The 18,269-nt window shown below is 34.6% G+C and overlaps 1 protein-coding gene and 1 long non-coding RNA gene across 2 annotated transcripts in view; one reads left to right on the plus strand and one right to left on the minus strand.

Annotated features, from left to right (window-relative positions):
- Positions 1–18,269, minus strand: part of LRP1B (LDL receptor related protein 1B) — a 1,899,171-nt gene that overhangs the window by 580,608 nt on the left and 1,300,294 nt on the right. The window contains exon 32 of the mRNA XM_024243817.3: positions 7,748–7,897. Within this exon, the coding sequence (XP_024099585.3) occupies positions 7,748–7,897 (150 nt within the window). The remainder of the gene's footprint in view (positions 1–7,747; positions 7,898–18,269) is intronic.
- On the plus strand, positions 5,398–10,640 carry LOC129057979 (uncharacterized). Its single transcript, XR_008522764.1, has 3 exons — positions 5,398–5,554; positions 8,713–8,921; positions 10,333–10,640. It is a non-coding gene; the product is annotated as an uncharacterized LOC129057979 (long non-coding RNA).

Genomic DNA, 18,269 nt, shown 5'->3' on the forward strand with positions numbered 1-18,269 from the left:
CATATAATAGACTGAATATTTGTGTCCCTCAAAAATTCATATGTTGAAATCCTAATCCCCAATTTGATGGAATTGAAGAGTGGGATCTTTGGAAGGTAATTTGGTCATGAGAGTAAAGACCTTATGAATGAAATTAGTGAACTTATAAAAGGATCCCCAGAGAGCTCTTTCTCTCTCTCTCTCTTTTCTCTCTCTCATTTGTTTCCATGAGAAGATATAAAAAGTAAGCAATCTATAATCTGTAAATGGGCCCTCACCAGAACCCAACCATCCTGGCACCCCGATCTCAGACTTCCAGCCTCCAGAACTGTGAGAAATAAATTTCTGATGTTTTTAAAGCCTCTCGGCCTATGGTAACTTGCTATGGCAGCCCAAGGTAAGACATACAAATATATAAATAAAAATACATATGCCTACACCTTGACACTCTAGTAGAATATGTCATGATAATTTCAGATTCCTTACCTACAAATATCATGGTAAATACAACTTCCAAAGATCATTTAGTGCCATAAAACAACAACAACAAAAAGTATATACAGAATGAAATATAAATGAGAGCAACTGTGCATATAGTAGAATAGCAGAGAATAATGAATGAATAGCTCATAGGTGTGAGTGAACGGAACGGTGGAGGGTAACTTCAAACTCATACCCCTTATAGGGCCCAGGGCTCAAACTCTTGACCTTGACAAATTACTACATGACTTATTTTAATAAACAATGTCAAGAGCATCTGTGATTAAATGATATGCTGACCATTAAGTACACAATTGTTAGTGATTCTCTATTTAGACATACTGACTTCAGGTTTGCTTAAATATTATTCATACCCTCACTTCTTTTTTAAAGCTATGATCCATTCACACCAGCTCTTTCATGCCCCACTAAAAAAGTACAAAATACAGATAAGCTATCATCCTTCTATTTAGTGAATTCCATCATAATTTTCAACAAGAAATAAGACTATTGTTTCTGTGAGAATATTTGTTTTATATGTGTATTTTCTCTTATCTCCATGAATTGATTTGTTCAACTTTCTCTTCAGCGTAAATACAATATATGCAGTCTGCTCTCAAACTGCATATGCAGAAAGGAAAAAAATATGTCAAATAAAATCCATAAATAACCCAGAAACCCTAATTTTAAAGTCCTGCTCCTCATAAAGGCACTAAAAATTGAACAGTGACTTGATTAACTTGAGTTTGCCTCACTGTCTCCTGCAGGTATTAGTGACCATGAAATTGTCAAAAGTTGTGAGGAAAAAGGTAAATAAACACAAAAAATCCCTATAACTGAATACTAGGTAATCAATAGTAAAATATTACATAGCTGACTATATACTATTTTATAGCACAAATAATTTAAAATCATGTAGGAAAATGTTTTACTGTATTGTTATTTCATAAAACAGAAGACTTTTTTATTTGTAGTTATTTATTTATTTTTATTTTAGACAGAGTCTCACTCTATCGCCCAGGCTGGAGTGCAGTGGCATATTCTTGGCTCACTGCAACCTCTGCAGTCCGGGTTCATGCAATTCTCCTGCCTCAGCCTCCTGAGTAGCTGGGATTACAGGCACCCGCCACCACGCCTGGCTAATTTTTTTTTTTTGTATTTTTAGTAGAGACGGGATTTCACCATCTTGGCCAGGCTGGTCTTGAATTCCTGATCTCGTGATCCACCTGCCTCAGCCTCCCAAAGCGCTGGGATTACAGGTGTGAGCCACTGCGCCCAGCCAAACAGAAGTATTTTTATAAAAGAAAATTCCATTAAAAAATTTGCAAAATACTTAGAAAAAATATCTAAGAGAAAAGGTTGTAAATATAATTTTAGAGCAACTAGTTATTACTGTATATTAGAAAGCAGAAACTTTTGTATTTGCCAGCTCTGACAGTTAGGAAAACTGACAAGATCATCTTTAAAAATGGAGAAGATGGGAGGCTGAGGTGGGTGGATCACCTGAGGTCAGAAGCTCAAGACCAGCCTAGCCAACATGGTGAAACCCCGTCTCCACTAAAAATACAAAAATTTACCGGGTGTGATGGTGCATGCCTGTAATCCCAGCTACTGGGGAGGCTGAGGCACAAGAATTGTTTGAACCTGGGAGGTGGAGGTTGCAGTAAGCCAAGATTACGCCACTGCACTCCAGCCTGGGTGACACAGTGAGACTCCATCTCAAAAATAAAATAAAATAAAATAAAATAAAAATAAAAATAGAAAATAATTTGATGTTCAGAGTTATAGGTTGGTCAGCTTTTATCTAGCAACTTGAAAGGTGTTAACAGTCCTCATTAAACAGTCATTGCACCCAAAGTGTAAATCAAATCTGACTAAGTGAGCCGCCTGAAGAATAGGAGAAGCACAGGCAATACACTACTTGAGCCATGACAAACTTAAAGGATTTCTATCTTAGAAAATTAACCTTATCACCTGGGAAGATTTATTTTAATGTAATCATGTTTTATATTTTTTTAAAAAAACAAAACATTTAAAAAATAATATAAAAACTATAAACTCAGCAAAATGTTAAGCAGTTGTTAGTTCACACAGCATTCCTTCGATCTTCTCTCACTATCTCTTCAGATCTTTACTCAGAAGTCATTGTCTTGGCAAACTCTTGGCTGTTCAACCTCAAATTTCACCCTGTACACTTCCTTATCTATTTTTCCTGATCTGCTATTTTTTTTCCCTTAACATTCAACTATAATACTATACGTTTTACTGATTTATCTGCTTTATGGTCTGTCTTCCATGTTACTATGCAAGCTGGTATTCTTGCCACCATGTATATCAGCAGCTGGCACACAATGGGCACTGATAAACGCTTGCTGAAAGAACGAAAGAACGAATGGCAATTGATATTTATTGCTGTTAGGGGTGCAAGTTCTACAACAAGTAGTTACGTTGCCTTGTTAGGAGTTTAACTCCAATAAGTGTTACACCTAACATTAGTATGTCCTTAATCTGTATTTACCCCAGGCAGAATACAAGCTCTGTTCAAACACCACTAGAAAACGTTCGTGGAAAATCGTGTATCCTGTTCTCCACAGAAGGGTCCTATTCTCCTCTGTTTATACCAGCTCTACCAGGTGACTTTTTTTTCTACTAAAGTCCCTTCTAGTGGTACAGTTGGGTGTTGGCTGCCTTAACTCCATCCTTTTCTCAGTAACTCATTGTCACCAGTATAAATGATGACCAAACCAAAGGTGACACCTGGTGCCCTCTGTGCTGAAGCAACAACAGAAGGTTATTGTAGAGATTTTTGTTGTTGTTTTTTGTAGAGTGCTTGGCTTTTATAGTGTTAGCCTTCATAGCCTTCATAGCTAGCCTATATAGTATGTTAGTTTGCATGGTATTTTTCTAAAAAAAAATTTAAAAAAAGATTGCTTGCTAATAATTAAAAATTGTGAGATTTTAAATAAGTATCTGTATTTCTTCCTTCTCCTCAAAAATAAAAGATATAGCACAAATGGTTAATATTCCTTATGGCAAAAATAAGTGGAGCTGAGAGGTGTCCTACCATAAATGGGACGTTCATTTTTCCCACACCATCATAATTCCTGCCACTCCCAAACTAGTTCAGATATTGCAGCCTAGACTCAGATCCTACTTAACATGTATGTCGTAGCTATTTGGTTTTATCACGCCGACATACTTTACTCATTCATAACCTGCTTAACTCTATTAAGATTTGAACTTCTAAGTCTATTCATAAATAAATGACTGCTCTGTAGGTAAACATATGAATTAGAATCTATAGCAGTGCAAAAAGTGACTACAAAACTTAGCACCATAAAACATTTATTGTCTCACATGGTTTCTGTGGGTCTAGAATCTGGGAGCAGACATGTGGGTGGTTCTGGTTTGGGGTCTCCCTTGAGGTTACTTTATAGCTGTTGGCTTGTGCTAAAATCTTGACTGCCTTTCTTCCCACGTGTACTTCTCCACTGGGCTGCTTGAGTGTCCTCATAACATGTCAGCTGGCTTTGCCTAAGGACAGTGATCCAAGAAAGGACAAAGAAGCTCATGCTTTTTATGACTTTGTCCCCAAAGCCACATATCATCACTTCTGCCTTATACTCTTAATTAAAAATGAGACACTACCCACACTGAAAGGAAAGAAAGCTAAGCTCTACTTATTAAAAGGAGAAATAGCAAAGTGTTTATGAAACATATCTTGGTTTACAGGTCTTGACTGAGTCATCAATAATTGCTTTATTTTGATCTGGGTACTATTCTAAGTAAAACTAAGAGCCTCGAGTGGTTCCAATTTATAATCCTTGAGGTTTAAAAACTTGTGCAAAGTGTTCGAAGAGATTTTTTTTTAACATAGCTTTAGGATAGCTACTCTTAAATTTTAGTGAAAGACAAACTTTCAGTTACTTATCATTCAGCACCTATGTAGCCTCTTTGGGGAACTATCATACACTTGTATATACTAATCACTTCATAGTACAATGACTTGTTTTCTGGATGTGTAATTTCAGGATCACTGTAGACAAATTTCTTTTTAAACATGTGTAACTGCAGTCTTCAGTAATCCCCTGGATATTGGTGAGGTTCCTGTGTTTTACTTTTTCATTGCTTTTTTTATATGACTATAGTATTCAGCCTCAGCAGCAAGCAGGCCATCACATTTTTTTTTTCTCTTGTCAAAGAGAAAGGGTGGAGGTTTTGAAAGAAGGAGAACCCTGAGGAGAAGAGTAAGTTTAAAGCCAAGCCAGAAAATGTTATAGAGACTCTTCCCCTGATTCTCTTTGGTGATGTACTTTAAATTTTAAATCCTCAGACTGCTAGGTGTATTTTGATATGTCCAGTTAACATATTGCCAGTAGAGGCATTAAGAGGTTTTTTTGTTGTTTGTTTTGAAGCTGAGTCTTGCACTGTTTCCCAGACTAGAGTGCAATGGTGCAATCTCGGCTCACCGCAACCTCCACCTCCCGGGTTCAAGCGATTCTCCTGCCTCGCCTCCCAAGTAGCTGGGATTACAGGCACCCGCTACCACGACTGGCTAATTTTTTGTATTTTTAGTAGAGACAGGGTTTCACTATGTTGACCACGCTGGTCTTGAACTCCTGACCTCATGATCTGCCTGCCCCAGCCTCACAAAGTGCTGGGATTACAGGCGTGAGCCACCGTGCCCGGCCAAGAGGCCTTTTTTTTTTTTTTTAATATATTTATTCTTTATGTTTCAGAGAGCTACTCAAATTACAGTGGCAAAAAGGGGTATACTTACACAGCAATTTACTTGTTAAGAGAATTTTAATTTCTGCAAGGCGGGGTTCCTCTACAAAGCTGATGTCATAACAGATTCACAGCATTGACACAATACGGACATTATGATCTCATTCAAACTTTCTCCTTCTTCCATTTATCAGTCAACAAACCTAACATCTTTATTTTTTGCTAAGACAGACACCTGCTCCATTTTTTGACACTGTATTTACAGCATTGAGCTCTGTTAGTTTAGTATTCATTTTCTACTCAGAACATGGTCAGCAGCAATATTAGCAGAAATGAACCTTCATAAAGCCTTAAATATTTCTACAAGGTAACAATTTTATTATTTTTTTCCCTTAAAAGTCACTGACTTTCCTTGAAATGTTATTCAAGATTTTTAACACCCTTCGTCTAATTTACTGAGTTCCTTAGTTATGCTATTTGATAGTTTGGGTTTCATAAAGTACATTGGAAATAAGTTTTTGAAAACATAATGTGGGTGATGATTTAGAGACTGTTGCAGCTTACTCAACTACTTTCAGAATTTAAACTCTGCTTATTTTTATTTAAAATATGTACAAAGACTCATAAGATGAAATATTATTGTTCATTTTCCAATACTAATATATTCTGTTTTTTTAAAAAAGTCATCTTATAGACACTATAAAACAATGGTCAATAAATTCCTACTGTAAAATAACCTATTTTTCAAGTACAACCCTTTTGTTTTATATATATGTAACTTCTGGATATATACAATGAAAATAATGTCGATATAATGCTCTACAAATAACACAGAAATTGTCCAAAGACTCAATAGAAAACTGGAGACTTAAATACAAGATGATTTGTCTTTTACACATTTAAATTCCTCATCTGAAGAAAAACTATTTTAACAAAACTGATTCTAAGAAATAATTTAGAAAAAATATATAAGTAAAAGGTATAGCAGAAGGACAGTAGTTTAAGAATAAGCTTAAGCAAATGAAAACCACTAAACATCTGATGAAGTATTCTATCACATATCTGGAAATTCCCAACTAGGGAAACAGAGAGAGTGCTTTAAGGATCAAATTAATAGGCATCGGATGCCAACTTTGACATTTCCATAGAACTCTACTTTTAAAAAAGTACATTCATTTAGAACTTCAAGTGATTCTCACAACTTTGTAATATAGGCAGATATTTTAATGTCTGTATTTCCCTATAATAAAAATTGAAATAGAGATCATCTTAACACTAAGGTTTCTTAAAAGAATCTCTTATTCTCTTTCCTTCACAAGAGAGAGGAAGACTCATTCTTAAATAAAATCTGCAATATTTAAACCTTGTTCACCTTCATCTAGATATTTTTAATTTAATTGAAAATCAAAGATGATAAAAATATTTTTTTGTCTAGAAAATGAATCTCCAAATCTGTCTCAATTAACAACTGTTTACTTATTAACATATACTCATGAACATTCATTACCAAAAAAATAATAAAACAACAACAACAAAAAAAAAACCCTCACAAACCTGAGAAACAGTAAAATGGCTAAAAGATTTAGAATATAGAATTAAAAGGCATAAATTTTTACCTATATAAATAAATGTAAAAATGTATTCAAATGGGCTTTTCATAAATTGTATGTTTTTAAAAATTATTCTGAATATATCACAATATTCAGAATTATAAATATTAAATAATTTTCTGATTATCATCCTGTAACCAAATGCAATTACTGAAATTCTTTGTAGAGTAGCCAATCCTCACACCCCTCACCTACCACGAACTTCAGCTTAGAGCCAGCCATTCACTAAATCAAAACTCAGCCATCCTCAACAAAGAGTTCTTTATGCATCCACTCTTAACATCTTTTGAAAAATTCAAACTATCTTTTTAAACTGAAACTTACATTTCAAAAATTAGCTTCTAATATCAATATAGCAGAGGTTAATTATTTGCTCCATGGAAGCCATACCTCCCTTTTAGCTTCCTAATCGTTTTACTTACCTGACACCTTTTTTTCCCTAGAAGATTGAATCAAAGGAATGGAAATAACACTCAAATAAGTAAAATCTCTACTCACTCCAAAATACTGAAAAGAATTATTCAATCATTGGTCAAATGGACCCTGTTGTCTTGTCTTTTGAATTCTATCTATGGATCAAGCTATTCTTTATTAAATGGTGATAAGCCAGGTTTGACTTTATTGTGACAAATGCACTAGGCCCTTAGACTTTAGAGGACTGCAGTAGAACACAGAAAATAACAATTGTCAAATAATACAAGTCATAGTAAGCCAAGAATCAGTAACAGTAAAGTTAGTACTGCTAACACTAAGTTTCTGATCTGGATAATCTTATAAGTCTGTTTGCTAAAGAGGAAAAGAAGGAAGAGAAGAAAACCTCATAGAAGTGTTCAATTTGAATATAGTTCTGGTGTTAGTGGAGCAGTAACTTTCCTAAGCTTTTAACAGGTCATAATAAATCAGCCCCCAATCAATACAAAGCAACCAAGCTATAGAATAATTTCACTTACCCATGATGGTTAGGGCTGTAGCTTTTGTTAATTCTTCTTTCATTGACTCGATTACTTCTAAATTACCACCATCCAGGTTGCATCTATTTATGGTTCCATTCCCCGAACTGATCCAATAAAGCTTGTTTTCCACATAGTCTATCGATAGACCTGTAATTAAATTTTACAACTTACACATAATGATAGCCACTTAAATTGTAATATTCACCTAGCACCACTGGATTTGAAGGGAAAAAAATAAGTTGAAAGCTCAGATTTTTGTCTTTACAAATAAGATCTGGCTAATAGGGAAATACACATATGCTGTTTCAGGTTTTTTTACTTTGTTAACTTTTTAGAGACAGGGTCTCACTCTGTCATTTAGACTGGAGTGCAGTGGTGCAATTATAGCTCACTGCAGCCTCAGACTCCCGGGCTCAAGCAATCCTCCCATCTCAGCTTCCTGCAGAGCTAGGACTACAAATGTGCACCACTATGCTCAGCTAATTTTTATTTTTATTTTTTTTAATAAAAGGGGCTCACAGTTTTGCTCAGGCTGCTCTTGAACTCCTGGGCTCAAGGGATCCTGTCACCTTGGCCTCCCAAACTGCTGAGATAACAGGCATGAGCCATGGCACCCAGCCAACACAAACAGTTTCAACTGACAGAGAAACGTTATACTTTTACAGGCACTTAACACTTATCTCTACGGATTACCAACATAATCTGTGCCACTGAGAGAAATGACAGCTCCATTTTACAGATACAAAAAATAGTACCTAGAGTAGATAAGAAATCTGTGTTCATAGCTAGTTAGTGGACATTCCAAATATTTTTTGAAAGTTTCTGTTTCCAAATTGAGTGCCTGCCCTCTTCATTATGCCACTTTGCCTCAGAAAGTTTTAACGTGTAATGACTCATTTGGGATACTAATTTAACTGATGAAATTTATAATTACTCATCTATTTTCCATAAAATTTACTTAGGCAGTTACAGATTTAAATTGGTGATTTCATCCCTCTTCAAGTAAATCCAAAAATGGAACATTTTCAGCAAATAGTAATTTTACCGAAGCACAGAATTAAATTGAGCTCATTTGGAGGCTGATATGGGGGAGATAAACCGTTCGGCAAGTGAGTGAATCAAGCCAATGGCTTAAGACCCTAATCTCCACCTGGCACAGTGTATCACTGAGGTAAGGCTACGCTTTATTGTATTTTATGGGCAACTTCACATATTATAGTGGTGGCCATCATTGTCAGAGGTCTCAGGGTAGGTACTTTTTGTTTGCTAAAGGTCCTTGGCACACATCTACTTAACTACTGGCATGCTCAGCAGAATCATTATCCACATTTTAACAATAACTCTGTAGAACCATGTTGACCTTCTGTGATCCATAACTACTCATGGAAAAGTACATGTGGGCATATACTCAAGCACGCAATGCAACCAACTGTTCCTGGGATCTCTCAGAGAATAAAGTGAACAAATCACAAATAATTCCTTCCCTTAAAAAAAAAAAAAAAGATGAAAAGAAGGAAGGGCAGATGATTGAAGAGACACACAGATTCGAGTGCACAGAGAAAAGGTCAAATATAGCCTAATAATTCTCAACTATAGGGATTCCCAGGACAAACAATGTGAATCGTTACAGGCATTTATCTCTATGGATTAGACCCTCTTTTTTTTTTTTTTTTTTTTTTTTTTTTTTCTGAGAGTTGGGGTCTCACTCTGTTGCCCAGGCTAGAATGCAGTGGCACAATCATAGCTCACTGCAGCTTTGAAATCCTGGGCTCAAGCAATCCTCCCATCTCAACCTCCTGAGCTGCTGGAATTATAGGTGTGAGCCACCTTGCCTAGTTCTATTTTTTTTTCTTTTTCTTCGAATAAGTGTGTGATTCTATAGGAACAAGGTAAAGCTAGCTTATGCTCAGAGTCAGGACGTGTGGAATGTAAGGTAATGACTGGCCACAGGGCTACTGTGTTTCTAATTAAATTCTGTGTCTTGATCTGGGCACTGCTATACAGGCAAGCTCATTTAATCAACACTCGTTATATAGGCAAGCTCATTTAATCAACATTCGTTGATTATATAGGCAAGCTCATTTAATCAACATTCGTCAAGCCATATATTTAGGATGGTTTACTTTTCCATATGTATGTGATTCTACAATATAAAGTTTACATCTAAAATGAGGGAAGAAGCTAAGGAGTATATGGGAAGTTTAAGCAAAATAAAACAAAACCTCCTAAATCAATGCAATACACAATGCCAAGCAATTTAGTGAAGAGGGGGCTTCGCAGAGGGAAGAATTTTGTCTCTCTCTCTTTTTTTTTTTTTTTGGATCTGAGTTCACCAGAGTCTATTATTCAATGTCTTTGCTTCTGGACTGTGCCTAGAGGAAAGAGGCTTTGTTATAGTCATCTTATTATATTTGCTGTCTAGCATGATGACTAGAATTGACAAGAAAATTAATAAACATCAAATAAATGGACAGACTATTTAGTTAATTCCATCTTGAAACTATAACTTGTTTTCAAGGAGTTCTGCCTAGGAAAGTTTAGTTATCTTCTCAACTGAATTTTTTTTTGTTTGTTTTTTTCAGACGGAGTATCACTGTGTCACCAGGCTGGGGTGAACTGGCATGATCTCGGCTCACTGCAACCTCCACCTCCTGTGTTCGAGCAATTCTCCTGCCTCAGCCTCCCAAGTGGCTGGGACTATAGGCACGTGCCACCACGCCCAGCTAATTTTTGTATTTTTAGTAGAGATGGGGTTTCACCATGTTGGCCAGGACGGTCTCGATCTCTTGACCTCATGATCCACCTGCCTCGGCCTCCCAAAGTGCTGGGATTACAGGCGTGAACCACAGCACCTGGCCCCAACTGAATTTTTTAATGTACTACTTATACCCAGATACTGTAACAAGTATAGAGGAAGAGCAATGCTTCAACATCTCTACTTAGTATGACTTAAATATTTAAATTAATTTTAAGATTAAATAGCTTCAAATTAATATTTTTAAGATTCACAAAAACAATAAAGTTTCTATATTAATCTCTCTATATATGTATGCATATGATGCATATCACATAACTCCCTCCATATATCTTCTTTCTTGTTAAGTATATTAGCTTAACCCTTAAATGTTCTTGGGTGCATTTATTCTCAGGTTCATAAAATAGAATTGCAATGCTTTACAAATCCTCTTGTGAATTTTAAAAACTGGAGACATGTGCTTTATATTCATAATATAGATATATATAGAAGTATAATAGATATCTCTGAAGTTTATTAATGCAAATGTTTTTGCATCATAAGATTTTTCATTTTGTTATTATCATTCACTAAAGTCCCAACAACACTAAATGATTAATTGGTATACAAGATGTTGGAATAATTTCTGAATCAGTTCTCTGTTGTGCTAATATTTAAAAAAATGAATCACTAGGCAGTGAACAAATAATTGTTTAATGCAATTAAAACTACTCAGTGATGTTAGAATGCTAAATCAATACCCATGAGAAAACAGTCAAATGTGAGCATATTTATAAAACTGTCCTGGAACTTATGCAAAGAAATATAATTATGTCTGTACTAAAGGATCCTCAGAATGTGTGACTTAAATTTGAAAATCTTCAAAGGCTATAGAATCTGTCCGAAGAATGTATCAATTGTAACATAGTCTCGTTTTTATAAGACATATTTAACTAATTTTTGAAATCATCTGAATCTGGCTATCAAAAGAGGAAATCTAGATCCAATAACATAATAAGTATACAAAAAAAATAAGTCACCATTTAAATTGAGAAAAAACTTTATGAAAAGAAAAATTTATCTTACTTATCTTTTCTATTTTTATAAAAATACAGCTAATCCATATGCTTTAATTCTAACATTCCTTATTATCAGTCCCGAATTTTCCTTTATATATTACTTTATTTGAACATTTTGATTTAAATAGGCCAGTTTAATTTTTACTGAGACAATGAAAATTGCAAAAATTATGTAATTTCTCTCGTAATAGAAATATTCTACATATTAATGTAAGAAACTAAATATTTTTAAAATAATGTAATTTACCTACATACAGTATTTCATATGTTACTGAAAAAATTAAGTTTATTAAGTTTTAAGTGTTGTTGCAATTAAGACTAGGCAGTTCATTTTGTGTGTCTCTTTTCTAAGTGGCTCAAAATTAAATAAATATACTATGCAGTATGGAGTTAAAAAATTGCAAAGGTATAAAAAAGGAATTAAAAAAATTAAGAATTAAGGCTTTCAATAGATAATTTTTAATACGTTTCCATCACTTAGCAAATTTAACTTCAAAATTCTTATCCCTAGCTGAGAATTTTAATTATCTGGAAAGTTATTTTAAAATATTGATCCCAGAGCCCCAGTCCACAAAATTTCAGTTTAATTGGTTTGGGCTGGTCCTTGGCCTCAGTATTTTTAAAATATCTCTGCAGGTAATTTTGTGATATACAATTAAAAAAAAATTATGTTAAACATTGCATATTTTTATAAGCTTTCAAATGTAATATTTTAGTAAATTCAACTGGGCCTTTTAAATTTTGCTGGAAAGAGTATCACAATGGTGAAACCTTTGGAGACAGGGGAATGGTAGAGATGTAGATATGGGAAATAGACACACTATGAATATTAAAATGTAGAGGATTAACTTCCAGGCCTCTACACAGGTATAATAAATATAATCAAAATCTTCTAAATATTCTTTTTCTGGCACTAACTTCAGACAGTAGAAAACAACTCCTTCTACTTCTGGGACTGTGAAAGTTTTGGAAACTGATCATTGTAAACACACAAAACATAAAGAAATACCAATAAGTTACATCACATTCTATACCTGTAGAAGAATTATAATATTCTAAATACCCCAAAATGAACATTTTTTCAGGCTTCATCAGAAATGGCATGACTATTCCTATTCCTGGGGCAGAAATGTTTTGGAAACATTAAAACTTTAGCTCTGATGGAGGCTAGTTATTACGTGGAGAAGGATTCACTATTAGGCTATCTCAAGAAATGCTTTATCCATCCTGAGAATATTTAGGTTTTGCTGGGTAAAGAATGGATGTGCTGGCTGGGCACTGTGGCTCATGCCTGTAATCCCAGCACTTTGGGAGGCCAAGATGCGTGGATTACTTTCAGTTGAGAGTTCGAGACCAGCCTGGCCAACATGGCAAAACTCCATCTCTACTAAAAACACACAAAAATTATCCAGGTGTGGTGGCACACGCCTGTAGTTCTAGCTACTCGGGAGGCTGAGGCAGGAGAATCACTTGAACCCAGGAGGTGGAGGTTGCAGTGAGCTGAAATCACGCCACTGCACTCCAGCCTGGGCAACAGAAAGAGACTCTGGCTCAAAAAAAAAAAAAAAAAAAAAAAAAAGAATGTGCTGAGGAAACCCAAGCACTTTGTCTGTTCCATCCCTGGCTTCTCTGTGAAGTGAACACAAATCTAAGGTGTCAGCCTTCAGTTGCCTTGTCTAAGTATTTCTGACAGCCTTGCCCTAGCTACTCCACCATTGTGAGGTGGTAATGATAAGAATAACGCCTCAAACAATTGTGTCTGACACATGGAAAGCATGAAGTAAATGTTAGCTATATTTATGAGTGGTATAAATGTTTATATTTCCCTTTCAAGCTAAGGCTCTATTCTAAAGCTTGCAACCATCTCTCTGGTAATCTCATAACTGATAATTTGGAGATTATCTAATTACTAAAAATGTTGAGATTATGTACTTCATTCATAATCACAATATTCTTTCAATTGTAAAACAAGCACATCAAAATTAGAAACTTTTGGTCTGTGAAAAGTAATAAAAGACATGATTTAGTCTGGGAGTAAATATTTGCAATCCATGCACCCAACAGAAGGTAAGTATCAACAAAAGAACTTTCAAAACTCAATAGTTCAAAAAAAAGCAATTCAAAAATGGGCAAAAGACATGGAGCATGATGACTAGAACAGAGAAGAAAATTTCACAGAAAAGAGAACAGAGAAGAACAGAGAAGAAATATTTCACAGAATAATATATACAAATGGCAAATAAACACATAAAAAGATGTTCAATATCATAGGAAAATGCAAATTAAAATGAAAATTGTTATAAACAACCTAAAGTCTAGAAGAAATAAAAGTGTTTTTAAGTGACAATAAGTTACACTATATATCTATTAGAATAGCTAAAATAAAAAGCAGTGAGAACACTAAATGCTGACAAGGATACAGAGAACTGGATCACTGATACACAGTGGGAATGTAAAATGGTAAAACCAGTCTAGGAAACAATTTGACAGTTTCTTATAAAATTGAGCACACTAATGCAATATGACCCAGTATTGCATTCCTGGGAATTTATCTCAGAGAAATAAAAACTAATCTTCACACAATAATGTGTATATAAACCTTTAATTTATTATTTTTTCAAGACAGAGTCTCACTCTGTTGCCCAGACTGGAGTGCAGTGGCATGATCTCAGCTGACTGCAACCTCTACCTCCCAGGCTCAAGTGATTCTCTTGCTTCAGCCTCCTATACTGCCCTGCTAATTTTTTGTATTAAATATTTTTTGTAGAAACAGGTTTTGCCACGTTGGCCAGGCTAGTCTTGAACTCCTGGCCTGAAGTGATCCGCCTGGCTCAGCCTCCCAAAGTGCTGGAACTACAGGCATCAGCCACCACGCCAGGCCTACCTTAATTTTTTTAAAAGCACATTATTCAACAACTAGTCGAAGTATACTGCCTTTATCTTAACATGATCTAAATCCTTCCTGGAAAATACCCCTTTCATTTCACCCTGTCAGTTACAGGGCTAAAGTAGTCAACTGATCCCTTACTACTTATCCTATTCAAGGTAAGATTTCAACATTTCCTCTGTCCTTCCTAACATAACTCATTTTGCCTCGGACGGTTTATCCATATCCCAAGCCCTTGATGAGTAGCAAATCTTATGTGCCTTGTGAAAATAACACACACAGAAATAGAGGAAAAACCAGAATCAATGAAATTATTTTTTGAGTGTTTTCTTTTAAAAGCATTTAAAAAGCTTTAATACCTATAGTTTTATAATTTTCCAAAACTATATTTTATAGCTTGATAAGTAAAATAGAACAAAATATTTTTAAAGCACTGGATTGTGTCACTTAAATATTTTTAAACTGTAGTTCCTGACAACATAATGCTAAATATTTCCTTATGTTAGATTTGCTACGCATGTAGAAAAATTCAGTTTTGTACACATATCATCCTCTTATGCCCTTTATGCCTGCTTTTCTTTTCTGCTGAGAATAAGGAAAGCCCCTCCTCTTTCTGTTGCTTCTTTAAAAAAAAAAAAAAAAAGTATTTTTTTCAAGATCCTGTAGCAATTTCAAAATATCATCAATTTGGTTACAATTCTTTTTTCTAATTTTCCTCCCTGCAAAATATTAGTTGTTTATTTTTAGTGTCTACTTAACCGCATGATGAGCATAGTACTCATGAAAAACATTGAGTGTTTTTGTTTTGTTTAACTCTACTAAAAATCTCATTCAAATGGCTTTTAATTATCAGTGATTTTTTTCCTTCACTGAACTATGTCCTCCTTGAGGATGGTACCAGGTTTTATTTTTAGGGTCTAGTGCCTAGTGTACACTTCATAACCTTTTTAAAAAATTACCTCTCCCACACCCCAACTTAATAACATTTGAATTAAATGAGTAAATGAATAATCAGATGAAAATGTAATATATTTAAATTATTTGTGTGTGTTAGCATGTGTAATTATAATATTAGTTTGTCAACTCCTCTGGCTTCTTTGTAACCTATTTGTAACATTTCTTTTGAGATGTGCAGTCTTAAATGGAATGTGCTTCTTACATAACAAAAGTGATTGTGTTGAGTAATAAGTATATATCAATAACAGAAATGCATAATATTGAACAAGGAAACATATCCAGGACTTTTTTAAAAAAATTTACTTCTAAAAACTGAGGTTCCTTATTTTATTTTGATGTGGGAAAAAGTGCTTAAGAATGTTATCTACAAATATAAGTCACACTCTACTTCATACAGTGTATGAGTTGGAATAAAGTAATGGAAAATGCCTGGTAGATTTCAAGAAGATGTACTTCAAGTTTAAGTAAACAAATAACTTTCAATTGGGATTACATTGAAAATAAAGGGGAGGACGGGCGCCATGGCTCACACCTATAATCCCAGCATTTTGTGAGGCCGAGGCGGGTGGATCACGAGGTCAGGAGTTCAAGACCAGTCTGGCCAATATGGTGAAACCCCATCTCTACTAAAAATACAAAATTAGCCACTCAGGAGGCTAAGGCAGGAGAATTGCTTGAATCTGGGAGGCAGATGTTGCAGTGAGACAAGTTGCGCCACTGCACTCCAGCCTGGGTGACAGAGTGAGACTCCGTCTCAAAAAAAAAAAAAAAAAAAGATAAAGGGGAAACACCAAAGAAATAAAAATATATAGTACACAAGATTCCTAAGAATATCTGTGAAGGGTAATGTTGATTGACAAGCCAAATTCCTTTATATGAGGCTTAAGGGATAAAATTCATAATATAAGGGCATTTTAAAATAGAAATCACTGTAAGTAGTAAAGTAAAATCCTCTGATATGTAAACTGCTCTAAGCATTTAATATATCCAAGACTGAGCAATACATCTTAATTGAGAATATTTAGCTCAACAGTGGGTAACTGGAATGCTGATGTTGATTTGTATTTAACAGAAACAAAGTTATTCAGCCTAAATTGCCTGAAGGCTGCAATTACTCAGTCTTTAGTGACACATACTCATAAAATGCCAAGTTGAGCGTTTTCATATGATTATGATGCATTTCTATTTTAAGTATGTCACATGTGGATTTAACAGCAAACAAGCAAGGGAAGTCAGTGAATTACAATATAAAAACAATTCCTCAAACTAGAAAGTCTAGTGTTTCAGTGGCATTACTATTTCAAAGCAATTAAAGATTCAGAAATAATTAATTGTGAGGCACAATTGGCTAAGAGGTGAAATTGGCTCTTGCATACGCCTGGCTGCTTAGAAAAAAGTCAACTGTTGTGTCCTAACTGGGTCCACATTTCTTAGGAGTAAGCTAGCTCTGGATTTTTCCCTTTCCCGCATTCCATGCTTGAAAAGTATCAGCTTTATTCCCTGATCTTTGCTGAGGTCAAGTAATTACTATATGAAATCAGCCTCTCTGGGCACAGCATAATGGTTAAGATTTAATATGGTTTTGGAAGCAAATGAACTTGGATTTGGATCCCAGTTTTCATCGTAGACTACCTTCTTTCAACAAGACTCCATTTCTGAATCTAAAAAGGAAGAAAAAGAACTTCTTCCAGAAATAATTGTTATGAGATGATTAATGCAAAGCATTTTGAAAGTGGCTGACATATTGCAAGTGCTTAAAAAGTAGTCACTATAATTACATTATTTTTGTTGCCAGAGTGATCATGGTTCTACCATATGAAAGATCTCGATAAGTGCATGCAGACACAAAGGTGTGGCCTCATGATGAGAATACAGGTGCTATAAAGGGTGTTAGGTAATAATTGCTATGAGCTAATTAATGCTGCTCCATTTTTATCAGGCAGAATATAGTGTTTTCTCCTCACTTTCTGGAAAAAAAAATTAAAATGTATAATCTGACAACAATATGCATGAGAAGAAATTCAATTGAACAGTGGCTCTTCTTTTCTTAATTGTTTAATTTTCTTCACCGAAATTTAAGGAATACTGTAGGCAGTTTGAGCCAGAGCTCACACAGACTCATCATTAAATAATAATTACAATAATTGCTTGCAATAAGTAAATGAAATTACAATGAGTAAATAATGCAGTGATTAATGCCCTATGTATTTAAGAATTTCATGGTGTGATGATCATGTATGCCAGCAACAACAGGTTTGTATTTATTTTTTCACACATTCATATATCCATTCACAGTACTGTAAAATTCCATTTTAGAAATCACTCACTGGAATAGTTCTGAAGGAATCTTTTAAAGTGGTATTACCATGACATGGACTACTTAGAGTATTTCAAATATCCTATGTCAAGTGTTTCCTTTTGAAACAACTTTGATTCTATATTAAATAGTAGTTTCAGTTTATATATAAAACACAGAAATATTTTATCCAATTATTTGCATAGCAGTTTTAAATTATTCAGAAAGACAGAAAAAAATAGTAAAATATTATCCTTAGCAAACTACTACAGGAACAGAAAACCAAATAACACATGTTCTCACTTATAAGTGAAAGCTGAATGATGCGAACTCATGACCACAAAGAAGGGAACAACAGACACTGGATTCTACTTGAGGGTGGAAGGTGGGAGGAGAGTGGGAGAGGAGCAGAAAAAAATAGCTATTAAGTACTAGGTGTAATACCTGGGTAATGAAATGATCTGAACAACAAACCCCAACGACATGAGTTTACCTATATAACAAACCTTCACATGTACCTCTGAACCTAAAACAAAAGTTTAAAAAAATAGCAAAAGGAATTTAAA

The sequence above is a fragment of the Pongo abelii genome, chromosome 11 (assembly GCF_028885655.2).
Source record: "Pongo abelii isolate AG06213 chromosome 11, NHGRI_mPonAbe1-v2.0_pri, whole genome shotgun sequence".
NCBI lineage: Eukaryota > Metazoa > Chordata > Mammalia > Primates > Hominidae > Pongo > Pongo abelii.